Below are 21,307 nucleotides of genomic sequence, written 5' to 3' on the forward strand. Positions count from 1 at the left end.
TCTTTTTAATTTTTACACTTATTAAAATGAACTTTCTCTTCTTCAGAGAGATGACTTTACCTTGTTTGGTTTGGCTTATTTTAGTAGGATTTTGTATTGTTCAGCCAGTCCCCATTGTATCAGTGGTTCGTGACTCATTGCAGAAGGGCGGAATTTGTTGCCACGTATGAGAAAGAAGTTAGCTGATTTACATGGGATTCCAGCCTCTTAACCTTGGCCCCTTTAGCCAAAGTATAATTAGCTAGGCAAAGCGATCACAATATTTGAAGTAAACACTATTCATACTTCCTCATCATAAAGGTTAATCTAATGAAAAATTCTATTAAATGAACCTCTTCTGAAACCTAATATTTTATTTTACAGCCTGGATCCACTGTAGCATTTGCAATCACTGTGCTCTTCCAGATCATTCTTGCGAGGGCCCTAAAGACGGCTGCTTTATTTGTGGTGAATTAGATCATAAACGGAGTACTTGTCCTAACATCTCTACATCTAAGAAAGTTAACAAGTTAGTAGAATTCCTTTATTTACTAGAAAAAATTTTTCTTGTGTACAGAACAATCCACAAAAGTGTGCAATAATTGGAGGATCCATAAGTGTGAAATTAATTGTTGCTTTCACTGTTAGACATTGTTTGCATAGATGGGGAGGAAGGTTATCAAGGTGAGTTTCAGAGAGCTTAAGATTTTACAGGCAAGACCAGTAAATAACCAAAATATAAGGTAGAAAATGACTAACTTTCCTATATGTGTATGTAATATAGTTGTTATAATTCAGAGCAACATTATACCAATGACAGTAGTTGATTTAGAAATATTATTGGTATTTCAAGTGGGCTAACTTATGATTACATTTTTTAAACTAAAGGGATGACATGTATTGATTGAGTCCTCTTGTTCTGCTGATGTGGAAACCAGATAGCTAAGTTTAATATTACATTAAAATTGAAATCAGGATAAAAATTTTGAGCAATCATATAACTTGTGATGAAAAAAACATCTTTTAGTATTAGAAGTGTTAGGTTGGTGCAAAAGTAATTGTGGTCTTGCATTGTTGAATTTTGCCATTTGATACTGGAATACATTCTTAAATAGATGTTACTTTATGCATCCTTTTAATGCACATTTCTTTTTTGCTGATTAGTTATTACTTGTATATTTTATATTTATTTTAGACTATAGAAATGATATTAGACAAAAAAACAAATTTGAGCAATTTTTTAATTCGAGTTCGAAATGGGTTGTAAAGCAGCAGAGACAACTCACAACATCAACAATGCATTTGACCCAGGAACTGCTACATACATACAGTGCAGTGGTGGTTCAAGAAGTTTTGTAAAGGAGACAAGAACCTTGAAGATGAGGAGTGTAATACAGTTGGTCATAGGAAGTTGACAACAACCAATTGAGAGCCATCATTGAAGCTGATCCCCTTAATGGAGAAGTTGCTGAAGAACTCAACATTGACCATTCTATGGTCATTTGGCATTTCAAACAAATTGGAAAGGTGAAAAAGCTCAATAAATGGTTGCCTGATGAGCTGACCAAAAATAAAAAAGTAATTGTTTTGAAGTGTCATCTTCTCTTACTCTCGGAGAAGGCACTGGCGACCCACTCCAGTACTCTTGCCTGGAAAATCCCGTGGACGGAGGAGCCTGGTGGGCTGCAGTCCATGGGGTCGCTAAGAGTCGGACATGACTGAGTGACTTCACTTTCACTTCTCACTTTCATGTGTTGGCGAAGGAAATGGCAACCCACTCCAGTGTTCTTGCCTGGAGAATCCCAGGGACGGGGGAGCCTGGTGGGCTGCCATCTGTGGGGTTGCACAGAGTTCGAAACGACTGACACAACTTAGCAGCTGCAGTTTCTCTTATTCTGTGCAACATTTCTTGATTGGATTGTAATGCGTGATGAAAGTGGATTTTATATGACAACTGTCAACGACCAGCTCAGTGGTTGGACCAAGAACAAACTCCAGGGCACTTCCCAAGGCCAAACTAATACCATGAAAGGTCATGGTCACTGTTTGGTGGTCTGCTGCCTGTCTGATCCACTACAGCTCTCTGAAGCCTGCTGAAACCATTACATCTGAGAAGTATGCTCAGCAAATCGATGAGATGCACCAAAAATTGCAACACCTGCAGTCAGTATTGGTCAATGGAATGGGCCCAATCCTCTACAACATCGCCTGACCCCATGTCACACAGCTGCTTCAAAAGTTGAATGAATTGGAAAACAGAGTTTTGCCTCTTCCACCATAATCACCTGACCTCTCGCTAACCAACTACCACATCTTCAAGCATCTCAACAGCTTTTTGCAGGGAAAATGCTTCCACAACCAGCAGGCGGCAGAAAATGCTTTCCAAGAGTTCGTCAAATCCTGAAGCACAGATTTTTATGCTATAGGGATAAACAAGCTTATTTTCTCACTGGCAAATATGTGTTGATTGTAATGGTTCCTGTTTTGATTAATAAAGATGTGTTTGAGTCTAGCTATAATGATTTAAAATTCATGGTCCAAAACAATTACTTTTGTACCAACCTGAATACCTGATGCTTTACTAACTACTTATGATTGTATTCTTTTCCATCTGTTTTTATTTTTTTGGTCAGTAGAATTTTTTTTTCATTAAAGCCCAGCCATTTGAATTCTGCCTACTATTTAAACTACCTTTTCCATTGAAAAGTGAAAATGAGAGTGTCAGTCACTTAGTCATGTCTGACTCTTTGTGACCCCATGGACTGTAGCCTGCCAGGCTCCTCTGTCCATAGAATTCTCCAGGCAAGAATACTGGAGTGGGTGGCCATTTCTTTTTCCAAGGGATCTTCCCAACCCAGGGGTCAAACCTGAGTCACTTGCATCGCAAGCAGATTCTTTACCATCGGAGCCACCAGAGAAGCCCATATTGAATCTACTTTAAATAATTTATTCCCACTAGGTAATCAAGGGTAGAAGTGGTATTATAAAAATTAATTAAAGAGGTATATTGAATCTTAGAAAATACTTTTCCTTATAATCCTTTAAGAATAGAATACAGTCTCATAAAGTAGGGGTGATCTAGGGGTGTTTTACTATTTACAGTATAATTCTAGTTGCAAACAGGAATTAGTATCATGCTCAGCCTTTGATTCTGTGATTCTATGACACATGGAAACTGAATTTGCCTTTTGGTAATACATTGTAGGCTCTTCCTTGGTTCTTAAATAGCTCTGACTAGTCTATTTGTTAGTAATATATATTGTTTTCATTGAGGAAAATCATGTAGTATCTTTCAGTACTAGATTTTATCAATTTTCATTTAAGACCAAATCTTTTAGGACGTGGTATACCTGATAATTCTTGAATAGTATCACCTTCTTCTCTTAGAGAAGACACCTAAACTGTTAATGGTTATTTTCAGGTATTGCTTTCAAAAAGTTTTTACAATGAGTTGACAAGGCATGAACTTTTTATAATAGTAAAAAATAATTTTTATGCTTTTTTTTTAGCCTATATGGCATCAAAGGTGTTTTCATCTTGTATGTTTTATAGTTGTCTTACGTTGCTGGTGGCTCAGAGGTTTAAGTGTCTGCCTCCAATGCGGGAGACCCAGGTTCGATCCCTGGGTCGGGAAGATCCCCTGGAGAAGGAAATGGTAACCCACTGCAGTATTCTTGCCTGGCGAATCCCATGGACGGAGAAGCCTGGCAGGCTACAGTCCACGGGGTCGTAAAGAGTCGGACACGACTGAGCGACTTCACTTCACTTCACTTCTATGTTACTTTAGTTTTCCTTCGTATTAATTGTCCTTTGGTTATGAACTAGAATGATGCTGGCTCCCTCTTGTGGTTAGAGCTTGTTTTATCAGTTACATAAATACTTGGAATTTAGAGGACAAATATCGATACCAGGTGAATTTAATTTTAAGGCAAAATAAAACAGCCAATTGATTTATACTCAGTTTATCACTGTTTAAAGACTCTACCTCTGGAACATTTTGTTCATTCATATTACAAATGAATATTTTCTTTCTGTTTTTGTTTACCATATTTTCTAGTGAAATCTAATGGCTCAGAGGTTAAAGCTTCTGCCTGCAGTGTGGGAGACCTGGGTTCAATCCCTGGGTCGGGAAGATCCACTGGAGAAGGAAATGGCAACCCACTCCAGTATTTTGCCTGGAGAATCCCATGGGTGGAGGAGCCTGGTGGGCTATAGTCCACTGAGTCGCAAAGAGTCGGACATGACTGAACGACTTAACTAACCTAACTAGTGAAATCTGGTTCATGTTTAGTTCTTATCAGTGGATAAGCCAAAGAAAATTTGTTTGAATTTTATATACAGGCATGCATAATAACGTCATTGATTTTGCCATCAAGAGATTATATGTCATTACATTTGCTAAATCATCACTTACCAGGACATTTTCCTACTTTAAAATGAATGGCTAGAGAAAAAGGAGACTTATATAACATGCACAAAACAGAACGAAGATGACTGTTTTGTTTTATTTTGAACTTAAAAGATACCCTAGTGTGAAATCTAAACATGGAAAAATATTAAATTACCAAGCAAAATTCTGAATAGTAGTCATGTGGAGCTACTAACAATAGCTAATATTTATTTAGGAGTTACTATATGCTGAGCATTTTATATACCTGAATAATTTATAGTAGTGTATGTAGTATCAAGGTAAAATTAAGAGCATGGTTTCCTGAATCAAGCTGGTTCTGCCACTTCCTCATAGATGGTTTCTTAGCCTCATTTTCTTTCCCTAAAAAGAAAAGTGGGGAGAAGGAAAGGGAAGGGTGACGCCTGCCTTGTCTCAGTCTCCCAGCTCCTTGAAGTCAGTTGTGCCCATTCATGTTCGTATTCCCAACACTTAATATGTATACTGAAGGAACCAAAGGAGAGGCTGGGTTTGTCCACTAGGAGATTATATACTGTATATGAAGCTGCTTTCCCAGATTTTGGTCCTGGGAAGATCAAGAAGAAGCTTTCCCCTAGGACTTGTGGTGTTTTATAAGAAGGAGTCCAGCAGTTGATATTGCTGGGCAGCCTTGGAAGTTTCCAGGTTTGCCAGTGCTGGCAGCCCCAGCCCACCCCTTTGTTCATGATATAATAAATGGCATGATTCTGCTAGCTTGGAGAAAGTGAATGAACAGACCAGTAATCTTTCTCAGCTATAGATTGCCTGTAACTTAGTTCAGAGAGCACCTGAAACAAAGGATCTGTTTTTGTTTTCTGTTAATGTTTTTTGGAGATTGACTTTCAGCTTATTCATTTTGAAGCTAGTCTTCAAGAGCCCACTAAATGTGGACATCCTGTATGGTACTTGTCAGGATTTTAGGATACTGAGGAAAGGAAAATTAAGACTATAAGATGAGCTTCTGTAAGGCTTTTCAGAGCTGCAGCATTTTTCTACCATTGCTAACTGTCGATGTATTGGTCTTTTTCTGAAATATGTAATTCAGGGATTTGGAGATAGAAGTGCTGAGTTGAGCAGTACAGATGTACAAGGGGGAAAAAAAAAAAAAACCCTCCCAACTCATTGGCTTGACTCTTTACCTCTGTGGTGTATTTGTCCTGAATAGATTGTTCTAAATCTGTAGTAACCATCTTTCAAAGAAATTTCTTCTCTAAAACATTTTGCTTGGTCAGGACTCTATCTCCTTGTTACTGTGGTTAGGATTCTGAGGATTTATGCTTATAATACAGTAAATTCTTTCCCTTCTGTTTTCTTATTTGGTTAGCTAGTTAATTAAACTTCAACATAATTACATAATTCACTGTGCTCATTCTCCAAAATAATTTAGCACCTTGTTTTTCAGAGCTGTCAGAAAGCAGAAGCAAAGAAAAAGCAATAAGATGAAAATGGAGACCACTAAAGGACAATCCATGAATCATACATCTGTTACAAGGAAGAAGAAAAGGAGAGAAAGAACCCATCAATATCTTTGCTCTTAAATGTCCAGTGACTTGAGAATAAGAAAGATTTATAGTCCAACCTTTGATGCCATTTTCTGAAAGTGCCATGTTGGACTTAAATTCTGTTGCTTTCAAAGGTATGCACCTTTCTAAGCTTGAAAATAGGCAGGTGGTATTTTGCTGGTTTATAGACACCCCCCCTTTACACGCCCACCCCCCCACCCCACCCCCCCCCACACACACACACACTGCAGCCCCTCTGGAGACCTTCGCTGGCTTACTAGCTTTTGGTGCCTTTTTTCTCTCTTTACATCTCTTCCAGTCATATTATTTTAGCCTCTTTTATCTGAAAAATGGGCACAGAGCATTCTTTTGCAAAAACAAAATAAGAATGAAAACCTTAGGTTTTGTTTACATTGAACATAGGAATATGTTGTTAGATATGTTAAATATTAAAATATTGTACAATGGCTTAAATCTCACTTGTAAAGAGAAATACAATGTACAGTTGTTTTTTTAAGACAGAATCTGAAGATGGAAAGAATTTTGACAAAGGCAGTCTAAAACAGAATTATGATTATGGTTATATTAATATTAAATATTTATTTTTCAACTACTCTTTGCAGTTATCCTTTGATGGTATAGAATCACCTAAATGTTTGTTGAATTATGACTTGCTCTGTCATCTTATTGTCTTTTAACTTATGCAGGATGTTTCTTTATAAAAGTTGTAGCAGAGGCAGTCTATTTTGGTGATTCACACTCCTCTTTCCTATTCTAACACTTCCTGGTTGTATGTATTTGGCCAAGTAATTCACTCTCTAGAAGCCACTGTTTCTTATCATTATAACGGGGACAACACATCTCAGGTGTGTTTGTGGTTAAATGAAATGCGGCACCTGCACCTGGCTCTCAGTTCGCTTGTTAGCCTGGAGAAATGTTAACAGGTGAAGATGGTAATTACCTGGTGGTCCAGGGCTCCAATGCTAAAGGGAGGAGTGTGAGCAAAGAATTCCTCTCCCCATTTCTCTGCTAGGTATCTGACATTATCTTCTTCAGACTTAGTAGTTTTGAAGGGCTTGTATTTGCATAATGACTCTCCTCTCTTCCCCACATAATTATTTTAGAGCACGTTTGGAGGCATCTCTGCTTGGGCTTAGCTGGAGCCCTCTTCTAAAAGTAGAAGAACTGTACTGCATCTCTTATTTAAATTCCACCTGGTATTTTAAGTTTGGATGGTTTGGTACCTGCTGTGGAATCCTCACACATGGCCCTGACAGTGTGGTCCTGATAGATCAGGTGACATCAAAAGATGAGCCAAGCTCCTGGACTTAACAAGCATCAAACAGTTCTTCTCTTGCCCCATTTTTGTGGGTTGCTGTAGTGATAGGAGGGGCAGGTTTTAAGGTGATTGGATGAGATATGAACCTTGTAGAGTCATTGTAAGAGTCTCCCTGATTCAGGCATAGGTGTGGCCATTGCCTGACTTTCATGGTGTCCATGATACTGTGGTTAAAATCTATTGAAATCTGCCCAGAAACTCAGACACCTGAGGGACCGTGACTGCTGAAGAATTGAGACCTGATGGTCAATGGTTATCATCACCACGTTTTCTTAGTTTTAAGATACCAACAGTTGTAAAGTGTGCTATTGATGGAATCATCTTTTCAGGGGGAAAACACCCTTATCTTATTAATTGTATGTATTAAGTTTTAGATGTGTCTTATTTCAGAAATACTGAAATGTGAAAAAAAGCCCATATTAGTATTGAGCAAATAGGGTATTACTTATAATCAGGAATTCTGTACTTGAAAACTTCGTTACCTTCTCAGAGTTAAAAATAGGAAGTTTGATGGTTCTGTTCTTGTGTTCAGTTAATGGTAATTTTAAGGACTTAATCTCTTTCTTTTCTCAGAGGATAAACTAATAGAATGTGAAAATGTCTCTGGGAGGTTGGGAGATGAGGTCATTTGTTCTAATTAGGAATCTGCATAACTGAACATTAAGATACTTATTTAAAACAGCAGTAAGAGAAAATCCCTGAATTTGACAGACAAACCTTTTTAAGCTTTTTTTTTAAATTTTAATAAAATAAAAACCCCTTGCACCAGCCCCAAGCATCCTGCATCCTGCATTGAACATAAGGAAATTTTTTTTTTGCCATGCCTTGTGGCATGTGGAATCTTAGTTCTCCCACCAGGGATTGAACCTGTGCTCCCTGCAGTGAAAATGTGGAGTCTTAACCACTGGACCACTAGGAAAGTTCCTGAAAAGGACATTTTTCTTAAATAATTGCAGCTAAATCTCATTCTATTTCTTGCTTATATTACGTAATGTAATGAAATATGATGTTACTTTGTCATATTTTTGTACTTTGTCGTATTTTTGTACTTTGTTGCATTTTGTCACTTTGTAGGCCCTGAATGAGATTAGATTTTTTTCCCCTACATTTAGTGTGATATTTGGACTAATTTATTTCTCTGGTATGCCTCAATCTTTCCATCGCATTCTCTTTTTTCTGTTTGGAATATTTCCCTCCATACAGCCATCTTTTAAAGTCTTACAGAGCCTTTAGGCCCTGGTCCCAATCCCACTCTCTCCTGGTAAGTTGCACATTTGAGACTGATCCCAGCTACGACCTTCCTCTCCAAGCCGCTTGCTATTCTGCACCACGCTTGAGTCACTTTTTATGTAGTATTCCGTGACTGTATTGACAGCTTCTGTTTCCCCAAAAGGTTTCAGTTTCTTAATGTCAGTGCCCGCTTCTTACAGTCTCATGTCTGCTAAGTGCTGTAGGTATCTATGGAAACTTGAAAGTATGGAATTTTCTACAGGTTTTCAGGTGGTAGGTATATTCATTTGCTAGGGCTACTATAACAAATGTATTGGATGGCTTAAACAGTAATTAACTTTCTCACGGTTCTAGAGCCTGGAAGTTCAAGATAAAGGTGTTGACAGGCTTGGTTCTTGAGGCCTCTCTCCTTGGCTTGCAGGTGGTTGCCTTCTCTCTCTGTCCTCACATGATCTGTCTGCCGTGTCTCTTTGATCCACATTTCCTCCTGTAAGGATGGTCGGATTGCATTAGTGCCCACCTTAATGGCTTCATTTTACCTTTATCTCCTTTTTAAAGATGGTGTCTCTAAATCCAGCCCCTGTCTGAAGTACTGGGAGTTAGGTCTTCAGCATATCGATTTGGAGAGACACAGTTCAGTCCCTAACATTAGGCTTGCCTAAGATATGGAGACAAATTGCTCTTTTTCTTACAAGGATTGGAAAAAAAAAAGAAAAAACCTGGAGGCTGAAATGGTGAAGAGTCTGCTTGCGATGCAGGAGACCTGGGTCTGATCCCTGGGTCAGGAAGATCCCCTGGAGAGAGGGGATGGCAACCCACTCCAGTATTCTTGCTTGGAGAATTCCATGGATGCAGGAGCCTGGCGGGCTGCAGTCCACGGGGTCACAAAGAGTTGGACATGACTTAGCAACTAACACACAACACTTTATTACTAAAAAATGCTAACCATCATCTTATAACAAAGGGATGCCACAAATCTTCAATTGTAAAGAGACAATATCTGTGAAGTACAATAAAACATGGTGTGCCTTTGACTTAAACATAAAATCACAGCCTACAAAAGGTTGTGGTCTGATGCCACCTCCTTCACGATGTCCTCGTTGCTGTCTCCAGTGAAACAGTCATCTTTTGCCAGTAAAATAAAAACAGGTGTGTGTTTGTGTGTCTTCGACTTGTTTTCAGGCACTTAAATCATGCCCTGCATTAGAACGACTCTCTGTGCTTGTTTCCCCTCTGTAGCTTAGAAGCTGCTTGGGGCCGGGACTTCATGGTGCGCCTTCCCTGGCTCCCAGAGCTGTGTCTTGCACATGGTGATATCAGAGACAGCCAGCAGCAGGACCCATGGCCGCCTTCCTTCTTCCACAAGCCTGGGAAGCTAACACGGTTAACTGGAAGTTAGCACCCAAGCTAACACTGTTCTTCACTCACCCAGTAGAAGCTCCTCATAAATCAGAGTTGGGTCAGGTGAATGGAAATGGTCATTCATGCCTCCAGACCCAACTGTGCTGCCTAATAGTAAGACGCTAATACTCTTAGAGCTGCCAAGAAAGAAAAGCTTTAAAAAAAATGCAAAGGAAAAATCTAATTTGACTTATTTGATGTGGTTTTAATTGGAAATTAGGACATGGGTTAAATTACTTGAGGGTCAGCTAGAAGGTCATTGATAAAGTGACGATAAGATCTCTAAATTTGATTTCAAGAGACTTAGTATAAATGTTAACTCTAAGATTGAGGGGGAGGGAAAGCATCAAAACTGAGCAAGCAGATCTCAGAGATTGAAGGGGTAAATTTTATCCTTTTAGCTGGACAGTCAAACTATTCTCAAACTATTGCACAGCTTAGTACCCCTGCAGACTATAACTATGACATCCATTTGTCTTTAAGAAACTAACCCTAATTAGATGGGCCAATTTCTTCACTTGCAAATGTGGAGGTGAGGAGTGGGAGAAAACTAGAGATAGGCAGTCTAAACATTCTACATATTTAAAGAAGACAAAAGGAAATAAAAGTTGCTGCCTGTTAACTTTACACTTAATACATGAGCCACCTGAGTCAAAGAAAATGAAAAGTAACTCTGATTCTACTACCCAGAGATAACCACCGTCACAACTTACGTGTATTTTCTTCCAAAAATAAGATTCCTGTATAAATAGCTATAGACACTTTAAATTTTTTAAAAATGGAATTGTAAAAATAGTTTTGTAATCCTCTCATAAAGATGTGAACATCAGTTTATACACATAATGACAGTATTATTCTTCAGTATGGACATATTGTATTTAATCAGTCTCCTGTGGTTGGGCAGCTAAGTTGTTTCCATTTTTCACTATTGTAAACAATTTGATGAATGTACTTAATAACCAAATTTTTTCTTATTTCCAAATGGCCACATCTGGAACTTCACACCTATGATATTTCCTATGTTGTTATACATATCTGGGAGGAAATTCATACTCTTCTGTGAAGGTTTCATAATATGTAGGTAGTTACTCTCCTCTGTCTTGTAACACTGAGGGTATAGCTTTATTCACAGTCCTTTTCCTGTGTGGTACGAGGGACCATATTCAGGATAAGTTTCAGGAAGGTGGGCATTCAGTTTTCATAAGATTGTAAAGCAGGTAGATAGTGGATTTAGCTAAATGCACCCCACCATCTAGATTATCTATTGCCATGTGTTAGAGGATGGAGAAGGTTATCTTGAGACCCGAAAACCAGATAGCCAGCTCCATATTATCAATGGATCAGTTTATTACCAGGTAACACAAGTTGGGGGTCAGGCAGACAATGATCTGGAAGCATTTGCAGCTGCACTCAGCACCGCCAAAGGACCACTCCAACAGTTTTATATTAGTTCACCTAGAGAAACAGGAAGTGCATTCTGAAGTCAAGATTTATGAATGGGTAATTAATCTTGGGCTTCCCTAGTGGCTCAGACTATAAAGAATCCGCCTGCAATGCGCGATACTGGGGTTTGATCCCTGGATTAGGAAGATCCCCTGGAGGCGGGCATGAAAATCCACTCACAGTATTCTTGCCTGGAGAATCCCATGGACAGAGGAGCCTGGCAGGCCACAGTTCATAGGTTGTAGAGTCAGACGTGACTGAAGCGACTTTAGCACAACTAGTCTTGTGGGTGCCAGGAATACATCAGGGAAGGTTTTCATCATTGGGGACTAACAGAGCATAAAGGCCACCTGGTCCTAATAATTATTAAACTATTAACTGCAAAGCTCTTGATGACAGAGAAGTGATTTACCACACAGTACAGTCCTGGGTAGGGCAGTGGAAGGACAGGTGGAACTGTACATGCTCAAGGTGGCATTGGTTGTGCTAACTATACAACACTCCAGAACATTATATAATACCCGGAAATGCGTTTCATTAATAACAAAAGCAAGTCCATTCTCACCTTGGAATACTGCCTCTGGACAAATCTGGGGACCATGCTTAATAGTTTGCAGAAAAAGCAAGGTAAGAGACCCATCTCTGAAACGGAGCAGAGTAAACATCATGAGTTACAAACTGCCTGGCACAAAATAGTGCCTGAAATATTTGTTGCTGAATGAATTAGTCTACTTCTGTCACCTTTTCCCAGGGGCTAGATCCAGATAGATGGCGGGAAGATAGGGCTTATTTAGAGTTGAAGATCTTCCCACATTTCTTGTTTGAGCAAGTCAAACGAAGTGAAAGGTAGATGGCTTTCTACCATAGACTTTAAGATGGAGAATCACAGGATGATGATAGTCACATTCTTTTAACCTGGCCCATAACTTATGGGAACTTTTGAACAAGTTAACACATTTAGATGTGTACCAGGAGGCATCAGATGGACTCTGATTCACACATCCGGCCCGGCTGAGCCCATGTCCCCTGCACTTGTGGAGCCCAGATTCCTTCGTATAGTAGACGCTCCAATAGCTATGAGACAAATCCTGACTGAGCCCACAGTCCTCATTTATTACAATGCGGCTACTAATATCAGTAGTTATGAAGCTTAAATGGGATAAAGAATCAGGGTATTTGCCAATGTCGGAGATTCTAAAGCAGAGCTCTCCTACGTAGGCTGCAAATTGGCAGCACTCCTGAGTGTTCCATAAATTCTGGGTCCCATTCCGTACTGCGCTGTGCTGTGCTTAGTCGCTCAGGCGTTTCCGACTCTTTGCGTAGCCCGTCAGGCTCCTCTGTCCATGGAGTTTCCCAGCAAGAATACTGGAGTAGGTTGCTTGCCTTCCTCCAGGGGATCTTCCCAACCAAGGGATCGAACCCAGGTCTCCCGCATTGCAGGCGGATTCTTTACCGTCTGAGCCACCAGGGAAGCGCTTTTCATCAGTCTGGCGTGCTGCCTGGGCACGGTGTTTAAAGCAAAAGAAACAAACAAAAAACCTCTCTAGTGAGCAAGCAGGACTGAGGACCACCGGTTTGGAGACTGTCAAAAGGACTGTGGGTGATCGAAACCTCGCCTCCGTGCTCTCGCGAGGAAGTTCGGGCACCGGAAGTGCCGGAAAGCGCGCGGCGGCTGCGGCGGCAGCGCTGCCGGCGCGGGCAGGGAAAGCGGGAGGCGGAGACCGCCCCGGCGGCGTTGGCTGCGGTGGGGCACCTCGCTGGTACCGCCGCCTTTGGTGCTCTGCCGGAAGGGTCCGGGGCAGGAGCGGCGCCGGGCTCTGGCAGAGCGGCCGCGGGGGTCCCCAGCCAGCCCCCGACTAGGGAAGTCATTGCAGGGCCGTCCCCATGTTGCGTTTCCCGACCTGTTTCCCATCCTTCCGGGTGGTGGGAGAGAAGCAGTTGCCGCAGGAGATCATCTTCCTGGTCTGGTCACCCAAGCGGGATCTCATTGCTTTGGCCAACACCGCGGGCGAGGTGAGTGAGCCGGCGCGCAGCCACGAGGACACCGAGCCCGGGCCACCTGTCTACCCTGCCCCTCTCTGCAGTCTTGCTGCACAGTATAAGTGAATATAAGGGACCACGCACAGGAAAGGTCTTTCGTACACCCATTTCCCGCATTCTGTGGCCAAGTTTTCACACAGCTTGACACAATCACACGGTCCTGCATCCCGGAGACTCTCATAGTTATTTGTTAAATGGGGCTTTTAAAGGCTCATGTATCACTTATGAGTTGATATAGTAGTGGGTCCACAGATTCCGCCCTTCGTTTACTTATACAGTTCAGGCAGAAGAAAGGTGAGTTGTCAGACAAGAGCTGTGAATATGCATGTTTGTAGCTGCCAAAGAGGATGTTTAAGAATCTTTATTCTGTTCAACATTCACAGTGTTGGTTGGTTAGCCACTTCCCATTAAAAATACCTTTAAATTGAAACAAGAGTGATGCTTCACCTGATGGAATGTGCCTGATTCACTGATTCCTGATGGAATGTGCCTGAGTGTTGTCACTATTGCTGCTGCTACTGCTGCTAAGTCGCTTCAGTCGTGTCCGACTCTGTGCGATCCCATAGACGGAAGCCAACCAGGCTCCCCCACCCCTGGGATTCTCCAGGCAAGAGTACTGGAGTGGGTTGCCATTTCTGGTTCACCTTATATTACACTTCATCAAGTGTAACCCAGTTGTAACTTTCTGCTGAAAGTTTTTAATTACTTGGCAGACATTTTGTAAGGTAACCTTCACCTTTGTGTCTTTACTCCTTTGGCCTTTTGGCAGGTGTCCTGATAGTTACTTGGCCAGGTGGGAGTTGTCTTCAGCCAGGCTTGGAAACTAGTTGGAAAAGGGAACTCAGCAGTCAGGGAAACGTAGCAGCCTGGAAGGCTGTGTTGATTATCATGGCTTTGTCGCCAGGGTATTGATGTCTGCTTCCCCAAAGCCCTCTATGAAACCTAGTCTCCCTCCGCATCCAGAGTGTTCTGGAATTCTCTCATGGCTCTGAGAGGAGTGCAGTTCCTTCAGCCACAACTGTAGGAGGGAAGGGAAAAAATAGGAGCATCAGTGTGACCAGATGAGTAGGTGTAATTGTGGGCACTTGTCGCTTCCATTTTCTTAGTGAAGAACAAAGGGCACTGTTTAGGAATGAGGATGGAGACGAAAATATTGGAATTTTGAGGAGGGAAGAGAACTTTGAAGAAGCTGACAAGGCGAGTGGACTAGTGGATCTAATAGGATTGTTCTTCAGTATTAAAAGGCACATGAGCTTAGTGGTTCTGTAGTGAAACTAGTGAGCATGGTTGTGTCTTCTGTTCAGCTGCATGGGTGCAGGTGTGGTTGGCTTTAACCAGAGTTGTTGTGCCAAAGGGTGACAAAAAGCAAGAGATACAAGGGAGTCGAAGTTATGTACAAGAGAAGTGATTGTAATGATGAACTTTGGATTCTAACCTGATTAAGTAGGGAAGTGAGGTCATGTGTGGGGTGAGGGACAGAGAATCGGTGGTAGACTCATTGGATTGTATGTCTTGGTGAGGTTGCAGAATTGAAGTTGGGTAATAGTCAGGATGAGCAGGAAAGATACAGACAGTGATGGAAAGTGGGAAGTTTGCAGCTGAAGTTTATGGCAGCATTTGTAGTTGTCAGTAATGACAGTGTAACAGACATGACCCTGGGAATGACTGAGGTGAGGTAGAAACTGTGGTCATTGAAGAAGAGGTAGTTGAGAACCGAAAGCCAGGACACTGTTGCTCTTGAAATCGCCAAAAATGATGATGAGAAGTGTTGGAAGGCATGAATGAGCCAGTGTGTGCATGTGTGCTAAGTTTCTTCAGTTGTGTCAGACTCTGCGCCCGTATGGACTGCAGCCTGCCAGGCTCCTCTCTCTATGGGCTTTTCCAGGCAAGAATACTGGAGTGGGTTGCCATTGCCTTCTCTAGGGGATCTTCCCCACCCAGGGCATCGTACCTGAGTCTTCTGCTTGGCAGGTAGATTCTTTACCGCTGAGTTGTCTGGGAAGCTGTATTCCTTTCTAAAACATAAGTCTCTTGTTGACATAAAAGTTAGGAAAATGTGTAGAGTACAAGGTTAAATTAGACCTTGTTTCACCTATTTCTTTGAAAATACCTTAAGTTCATTCAGACACTCTTGACTTTGAATTTTTTCTGATGGCTAAATATTATACTTGGTACAATTTTTTTTAAAATTTATAGTGGGGTTTAGATTTATTTTTGGAAATGGATGTTTTTATTATCTGCCACTATGTCTGTTTTGTCCTAGGTTTTACTTCATCGACTTGCAAGTTTTCATCGAGTTTGGAGTTTTCCACCAAATGAAAATACAGGAAAGGAAGTGACCTGTCTGGCTTGGAGACCAGATGGCAAACGTAATGACAGTATTGTAAAAAATGTGTTTTTGTTTTTCAGAAAGAGTATTCTGTAAAGAGAACTTACTCACCGAAAGAATTTATTTTTCTTACAATGTACTAGAATTCTAAATACTGATTTGGGAATTTTGTTTTTGTAGATGCTTTATAGTGTTTTCATGGAACTCAGATTGATTCTGCCATCTTGTTTCATGGCAGAGATATCTCTAAAATGAAATCTGACTTCTTGGCAAAGATAAGTCTAACAGGAAGTTTTATGAGAATATACAGGGTACTTTGGTTTTGTTCTTTTGCTGTCTTGTTCTGCACTGTTTGTCCAGAGCTTCATTTGCCACTCAGTCAGTTCAGAGCCATCATGGCCCTTTTCTCCCCAAAATGTGTTTTAGCATTAAATGTGTGGTTCGTAAATATTCTCTCTGCACAGTTGTTTACCTCACCTGAAGGTCTGTCAGCTTTGACCCCCTTCCTTCAATTTCCATGTGATCTTACTCCTGTTGGTGCCCTGTGTGGTGTAGCTTACCATGCTGCTGCTCTGAGGACTGAACTCTCCTCTTCCATGTGTTGTTACACTGACAGTTATTTGAGCTGCTGTACATGTCTGGTCAGCACAGGAAAATGCTGCAATTCATCTGTATCATTGGTGCCTTAAAAAAACAAATTGTTTTTATAAAATGATATGTATTCCTCCTTGTTGCCTCCTTTTTTCCCTAGATAAATATAAGTCTGTAAAAATGTCCTGAAAGCCTGTCACTCTGCAGATAACAGCTTTTTTGGTCTATATTCATTTTGCTCAGTTCTTGTTTCTTCTACTGGAAAAAAAAAGTATGTGTAAAATTAGAGAACTTTTGTGAGTAGTATTTTGAGATCTTGCTCTCTTCGTCTAAAAACATCAGGATCTCAAAAATCATGAAAGTCAGTGTGTATGAAAATGTATTTAAGTAGGTGATATTTTTATCATTAAAAAATGTCCCCTGTTTTTGAACAGTAAAATAGAGCTTAGCTTGGTAATGATTATTTCAAGATTGCTTTAAATTGTATTAAAGAAGAGGAGACTTGGATTGCCTCTCATCTCACAGAGTTGTATGTATTGGTATACAGTGAAACACACAGCCTCCTGTCTAGACGGTCTTCAGTTTTACATGTTAGGAAGACATTAAGGACTTCTGTAGAGAAATGATACTAGATCATTCAGACCCATCAGTATTTGATATCCCTGTTCAATAAAGGTTAGAAATTAAAAAGAGGAATAAAAAACCTTCCCAAGAACCAAGCAGATGGAATCACTTTTTAACTTTCAGGTGGGGACCAGTATGTCTTGGTGATAGGATATTATTGTTTATGTGTTGATGTCTGTTCTGTGTTTTCTGCTTGGCCTCAAGGTTCCAGTCTAGAGACTCTGATATGTAAGATGTTAAGAACAGTATACAGGACAGTAGTAGGTTGCTCACAGAAGTTTGAGCATTTGAAAATAAGTGTCGATAACAGCATAACTCTATGCAAAGATGCCTTTCAGTGTTTTACTTATTTAAAGGAAGGATTTAAGGGTTAAAGCATTTCTATGATTATGATATATATAAAATAGTAAAATTGGGCAAGAAATGAAATACCCATTTTTCTCTTAATAGTACACTGACTTATTCTGATTATTTCTTCTTGTTTTAGTTTTGGCCTTTGCCCTTGCTGATACCAAGAAAATTGTGTTGTGTGATGTAGAAAAACCTGAAAGCTTGCACTCTTTTTCTGTGGAGGCCCCAGTTTCTTGTATGCATTGGATGGAAGTGACTGTTGAGAGCAGGTAGAGTGATAAAAACCCCAGTGGTCCCAGTAGGATATTCATGAAATTTTCATTTTTTAAAAGTGGAAACTTAGGCGCATCTGAGTATTGAGTATGTGTATTTGCTTTTAACCTTTTGTCTTAAGCTTATCAAGATGAAATTTGTTTGATATTTGCTAGATTTCTTTCTCTTCTGGAAAAAAATCTGTTTTATTATTGGAGCAGTAATGCCTGAATAGCCAAGATTTTTCTTTTTGGTTATTTTTTAAAGTTTATATCAATGACTTATACTTTCAAGTAATATTAGTTAAGATTGTTGATTAGCAAATTAAGGTTCTGTTTTTCTTTTCACCATATATTTCATTCTGGAACTTTGTGTTTCTGTGTCTGAGTAAATATTCTTCGAATATGAAAAGTGCTGAATCGAGCATTTTGTTTTGATACTGAAGGAGTTCTTTTTATTTTTGTGATCCCTATAGTTTCCTTATTTTGTGAAAATAGTTTTGCCTTAGTCTGTGAAATTAAGTACTCTGCCACGTTTGCAGTAAAGATAGCCTAAAGGGTCAGTAGGCTTAGTGAATACTGAACATAAAAGTTTTTTTTTTTTTTTGAGGAAATAAGATCATTTTCTTCCTGTTAGCTTTTCTGTTCTAATTAAGTTTTAAGTTAATATCAAATGAATTTATAAATCCTGATTATTAATTCACAAATTTCCTCAGGAGGGGCTTGTAAAAATATTGGATAATAAGGTCTAGCCTGGGGTTTAAAATTCACTGTAGATAAAACAAGGATCAATCTGTCATCAAATAATAAAGGTTGCAAGAGGTAATGTGAATTTATAGAGGAGCAGAGTATACCGTGTGATTTCTGTCCCAGTCCAGTTACCTGCTAAGTGTATTCCTAACACGCTTCTGTTAAGAGTTCAGAAATGTTATATGGAGATTCCAGGGTCTTTTAGGACACCGCTTTTCACCTTATTCATTTCCATCTGTATTCGGAGGTAGGATTGAAAAAAATGCGAGGACACATAAAACTGTTTCAGAATACTTGGTGTCATCCTATATACACCGACTGGATTGTTATGTCTCCAAATGTGCATAAGTCATAGAACCCATCATTACATTATAACAACTTCAGTGTTCTTTAAAATTACTCTTGCTACTCCTATGTTCAGTGTTGGTTTTTAGAGGAGAGTTAAGGAATCACAAATTCTCAGTCCATATCTGGTACTGATACTAAATACATATGGATGCATTTCATATGCTGAGAAAATTGTTTATAAATATTTGTTCCTCTTAACATAAAGTGGGTAGGCTGATTTTTTTTTTCTTTCAGAAATAAAGTTCAAGATAAATTAAGAATTTCCAACTTTTCTGTTTCTTGCTTGTGATTGTTAAATGCCGTGCACAGTTTACCACTGTAAAAGTCACTATGTTCATTTGGTAATGTGTCATATGTAAAATTGGGCCTTTAAAAATTAATATTTTTAATGGAAAGAGAAGTAGAATCTTTGTTTTAATAATACTTATTTTTGCTTTGTCTTATTTTCCCCTTTGTAGTGTTCTAACGTCCTTTTATAATTCTGAGGATGAATCAAATCTTCTCTTACCTAAACTTCCTACATTGCCGAAAAAGTAAGTACCAGTGTTTAATCTCATTCAAATTAATCTTACAGGTTTCTTTCTTTTAACACTGACAGTTTTCTCATGTGCTTTAAAAAAATGTATTTCTATTGAGAGTTTTTTACCCTACTCTTTTTTTTTTTTCTAGTTATAGCAACACCTCAAAAATATTTAGGTAAGGTATACCTTTTCTTTTTTTCAAGTAAGGTAAATCTTTTATTATTTGAAGCATATAGTTGAAAGATAACCCAATTTATTTTTATATTTTAGTGAAGAAAATTCGGATGAAATTATTAAGCTTTTGGGAGATGTCAGGTAAATCTTGCAGACATCTTAGATAGCAAGTTTTATTTTCTTAAATTTGATACTTGAGGCAGTTTTTAGACCAGAGTTCCAAAGATATTTTCTTTGTCATTTTATTTCATTGCTGGCAAATACCTCTGAACAATAAACAGACAATATCTATTACTCACTCATTTTTATTGTATGATATTTGTGTCAAGTTTAATATTATGGTATACTTTCATTTTTAAAAAGTAAAGGAGGATAGAAGTGCTTGAGCTTCTGAAATTTAAATTGAATCTTCAGGTTCTTTAAGCCCACATAATACGTTTAGCATCAGGGCCATGATAAAACTGATGGCGCTTTATATTAACTGGAAAAGAGATGATTTTGTTATTGAGGGTATATAAGTACAGTTGTTAAAATAGTATATTCTTATTTTACTGTAAACTGAGGTTTTTGTAGGCCGAATGAAATTTATGTTGTTCTTTTGGGGGGAAAAAGGAATAAGCCTGATGTAATTGAAACTTGGTGAACTTGTTTAGAGGTTCGGTCTCCCTGCTAGGGAGCTTGAGTGTGCAGATTATACGAGGGCGGCAGCAACTTGCATCTCGGTGTAAGAACTCGGTCCTCTCTGTTGTCCTCAGCTTGCTTGTTGCATTATTTTTAATCAGGCTTAATATTCTTGTCCTTGGAGGAAGCTCTGGTTTTATTGAGCTTTATGCTTATGGAATGTTCAAAATTGCTCGAGTCACTGGGGTAAGTTTTCCTTTAAGATTCTCTATTTTTGCCTCTATTTTTGTAACAACTGACTGATTTATGGAAAAGAATAAAACATTACTATTTTTCTCAGTTTCATTTCTTGGATTTACTCGTCCTTAAATGTTAAGAGGATAGTTTTCCTACCAAGATAAAATAGTGATATGATGTCTGTGAAGATCAGAGGTTAGAGAATTAGGAGAATTAGTCAAAAAGTTTTTTCTTAACTAAAAGATTACTATGGTACACTTGATTATGATTTGATGTTTTTCTAGCCTTGCATTTAAGAGCTGCCATTTGTGATCGGAATGTGATGAAGTCATTAGAAGCAATCTTAGGCTCAGTCTTGGTCTTCTCCATGCCTTTTCTTATTCTTGCAGTTCCCTAAAAGGGCAGAAAATGTTGCGGCTCTGCAGGCTGTGTTAGTTCTCCAGCACTCGGGTGCGTAGTTAGGGTCTGTGTCTGCGTCCTTGCAACTCAGTGGACGCATGCCTTCATCTGCCACAAACGTGGCAGGAGTTACTGCTTTTTAGAGCTCTGAATTTTCGCTTCCTGTGTTGTAAGCAGATGCAGTGCAGCAATAACACTAAATATAATGGGGATTTGACTGTTTTACAGATTGTCGGTACTTGTCTTGCGTTATGTCTGTCAAGTGATTTGAAGTCATTGTCAGTGGTCACAGAAGTTTCTGCCAGTGGTGCTTCAGAAGTTTCATATTTTCAGGTGAGTATTTGAACCAGCAGAGAGTAAATATATATTTTTAAAGGTTAGATTTTTATTATCCATATCACTGGATTCTAATGGTCATTAAAACAAAGCAAAAAATTGACTTGGAGCTTCTCAATCTTAGAGTGTTACTGGTGAATACCTTATTATTCCAATTGCTCAGCATAATTTTCATCAAAACAGTGTTTCGATGGTCTGTTAATGACCAATATTAACTTGTTGCTATACCAGTTCATGTTTGTAACAAGTGTTTTCTTGGGATTTTGACCCAAGAAAATATTATTATAAAATATAATTGTTTTATAATTATATAAATAAATATATAATATATATTATATAATTATTATAATAAAAGCGAATATTTATTAATTATTTAATATGTGCCCAGTACTGAGTAATTCAGTATATTTTATGT

The 21,307-nt window shown here is 39.1% G+C and overlaps 2 protein-coding genes across 2 annotated transcripts in view; both read left to right on the top strand.

The window, feature by feature from the left end:
- ZCCHC4 (zinc finger CCHC-type containing 4) overlaps window positions 1–6,004 on the top strand; it is a 58,547-nt gene extending 52,543 nt beyond the window's left edge. Inside the window, exons 12-13 of the mRNA XM_052642150.1 lie at window positions 364–508; window positions 5,808–6,004. Coding sequence (XP_052498110.1) covers window positions 364–508; window positions 5,808–5,943 — 281 coding nt within the window. The 3' untranslated portion in view covers window positions 5,944–6,004. The remainder of the gene's footprint in view (window positions 1–363; window positions 509–5,807) is intronic.
- Window positions 6,005–13,186: 7,182 nt separating this feature from the next.
- Window positions 13,187–21,307, top strand: part of ANAPC4 (anaphase promoting complex subunit 4) — a 34,206-nt gene continuing 26,085 nt past the window's right edge. Inside the window, exons 1-8 of the mRNA XM_052641868.1 lie at window positions 13,187–13,333; window positions 15,624–15,729; window positions 17,392–17,524; window positions 19,063–19,137; window positions 19,274–19,300; window positions 19,396–19,440; window positions 20,082–20,166; window positions 20,785–20,889. Coding sequence (XP_052497828.1) covers window positions 13,205–13,333; window positions 15,624–15,729; window positions 17,392–17,524; window positions 19,063–19,137; window positions 19,274–19,300; window positions 19,396–19,440; window positions 20,082–20,166; window positions 20,785–20,889 — 705 coding nt within the window. The 5' untranslated portion in view covers window positions 13,187–13,204. The remainder of the gene's footprint in view (window positions 13,334–15,623; window positions 15,730–17,391; window positions 17,525–19,062; window positions 19,138–19,273; window positions 19,301–19,395; window positions 19,441–20,081; window positions 20,167–20,784; window positions 20,890–21,307) is intronic.

The sequence above is a fragment of the Budorcas taxicolor genome, chromosome 6, assembly GCF_023091745.1.
Source record: "Budorcas taxicolor isolate Tak-1 chromosome 6, Takin1.1, whole genome shotgun sequence".
In the NCBI taxonomy this organism is placed as follows: domain Eukaryota; kingdom Metazoa; phylum Chordata; class Mammalia; order Artiodactyla; family Bovidae; genus Budorcas; species Budorcas taxicolor.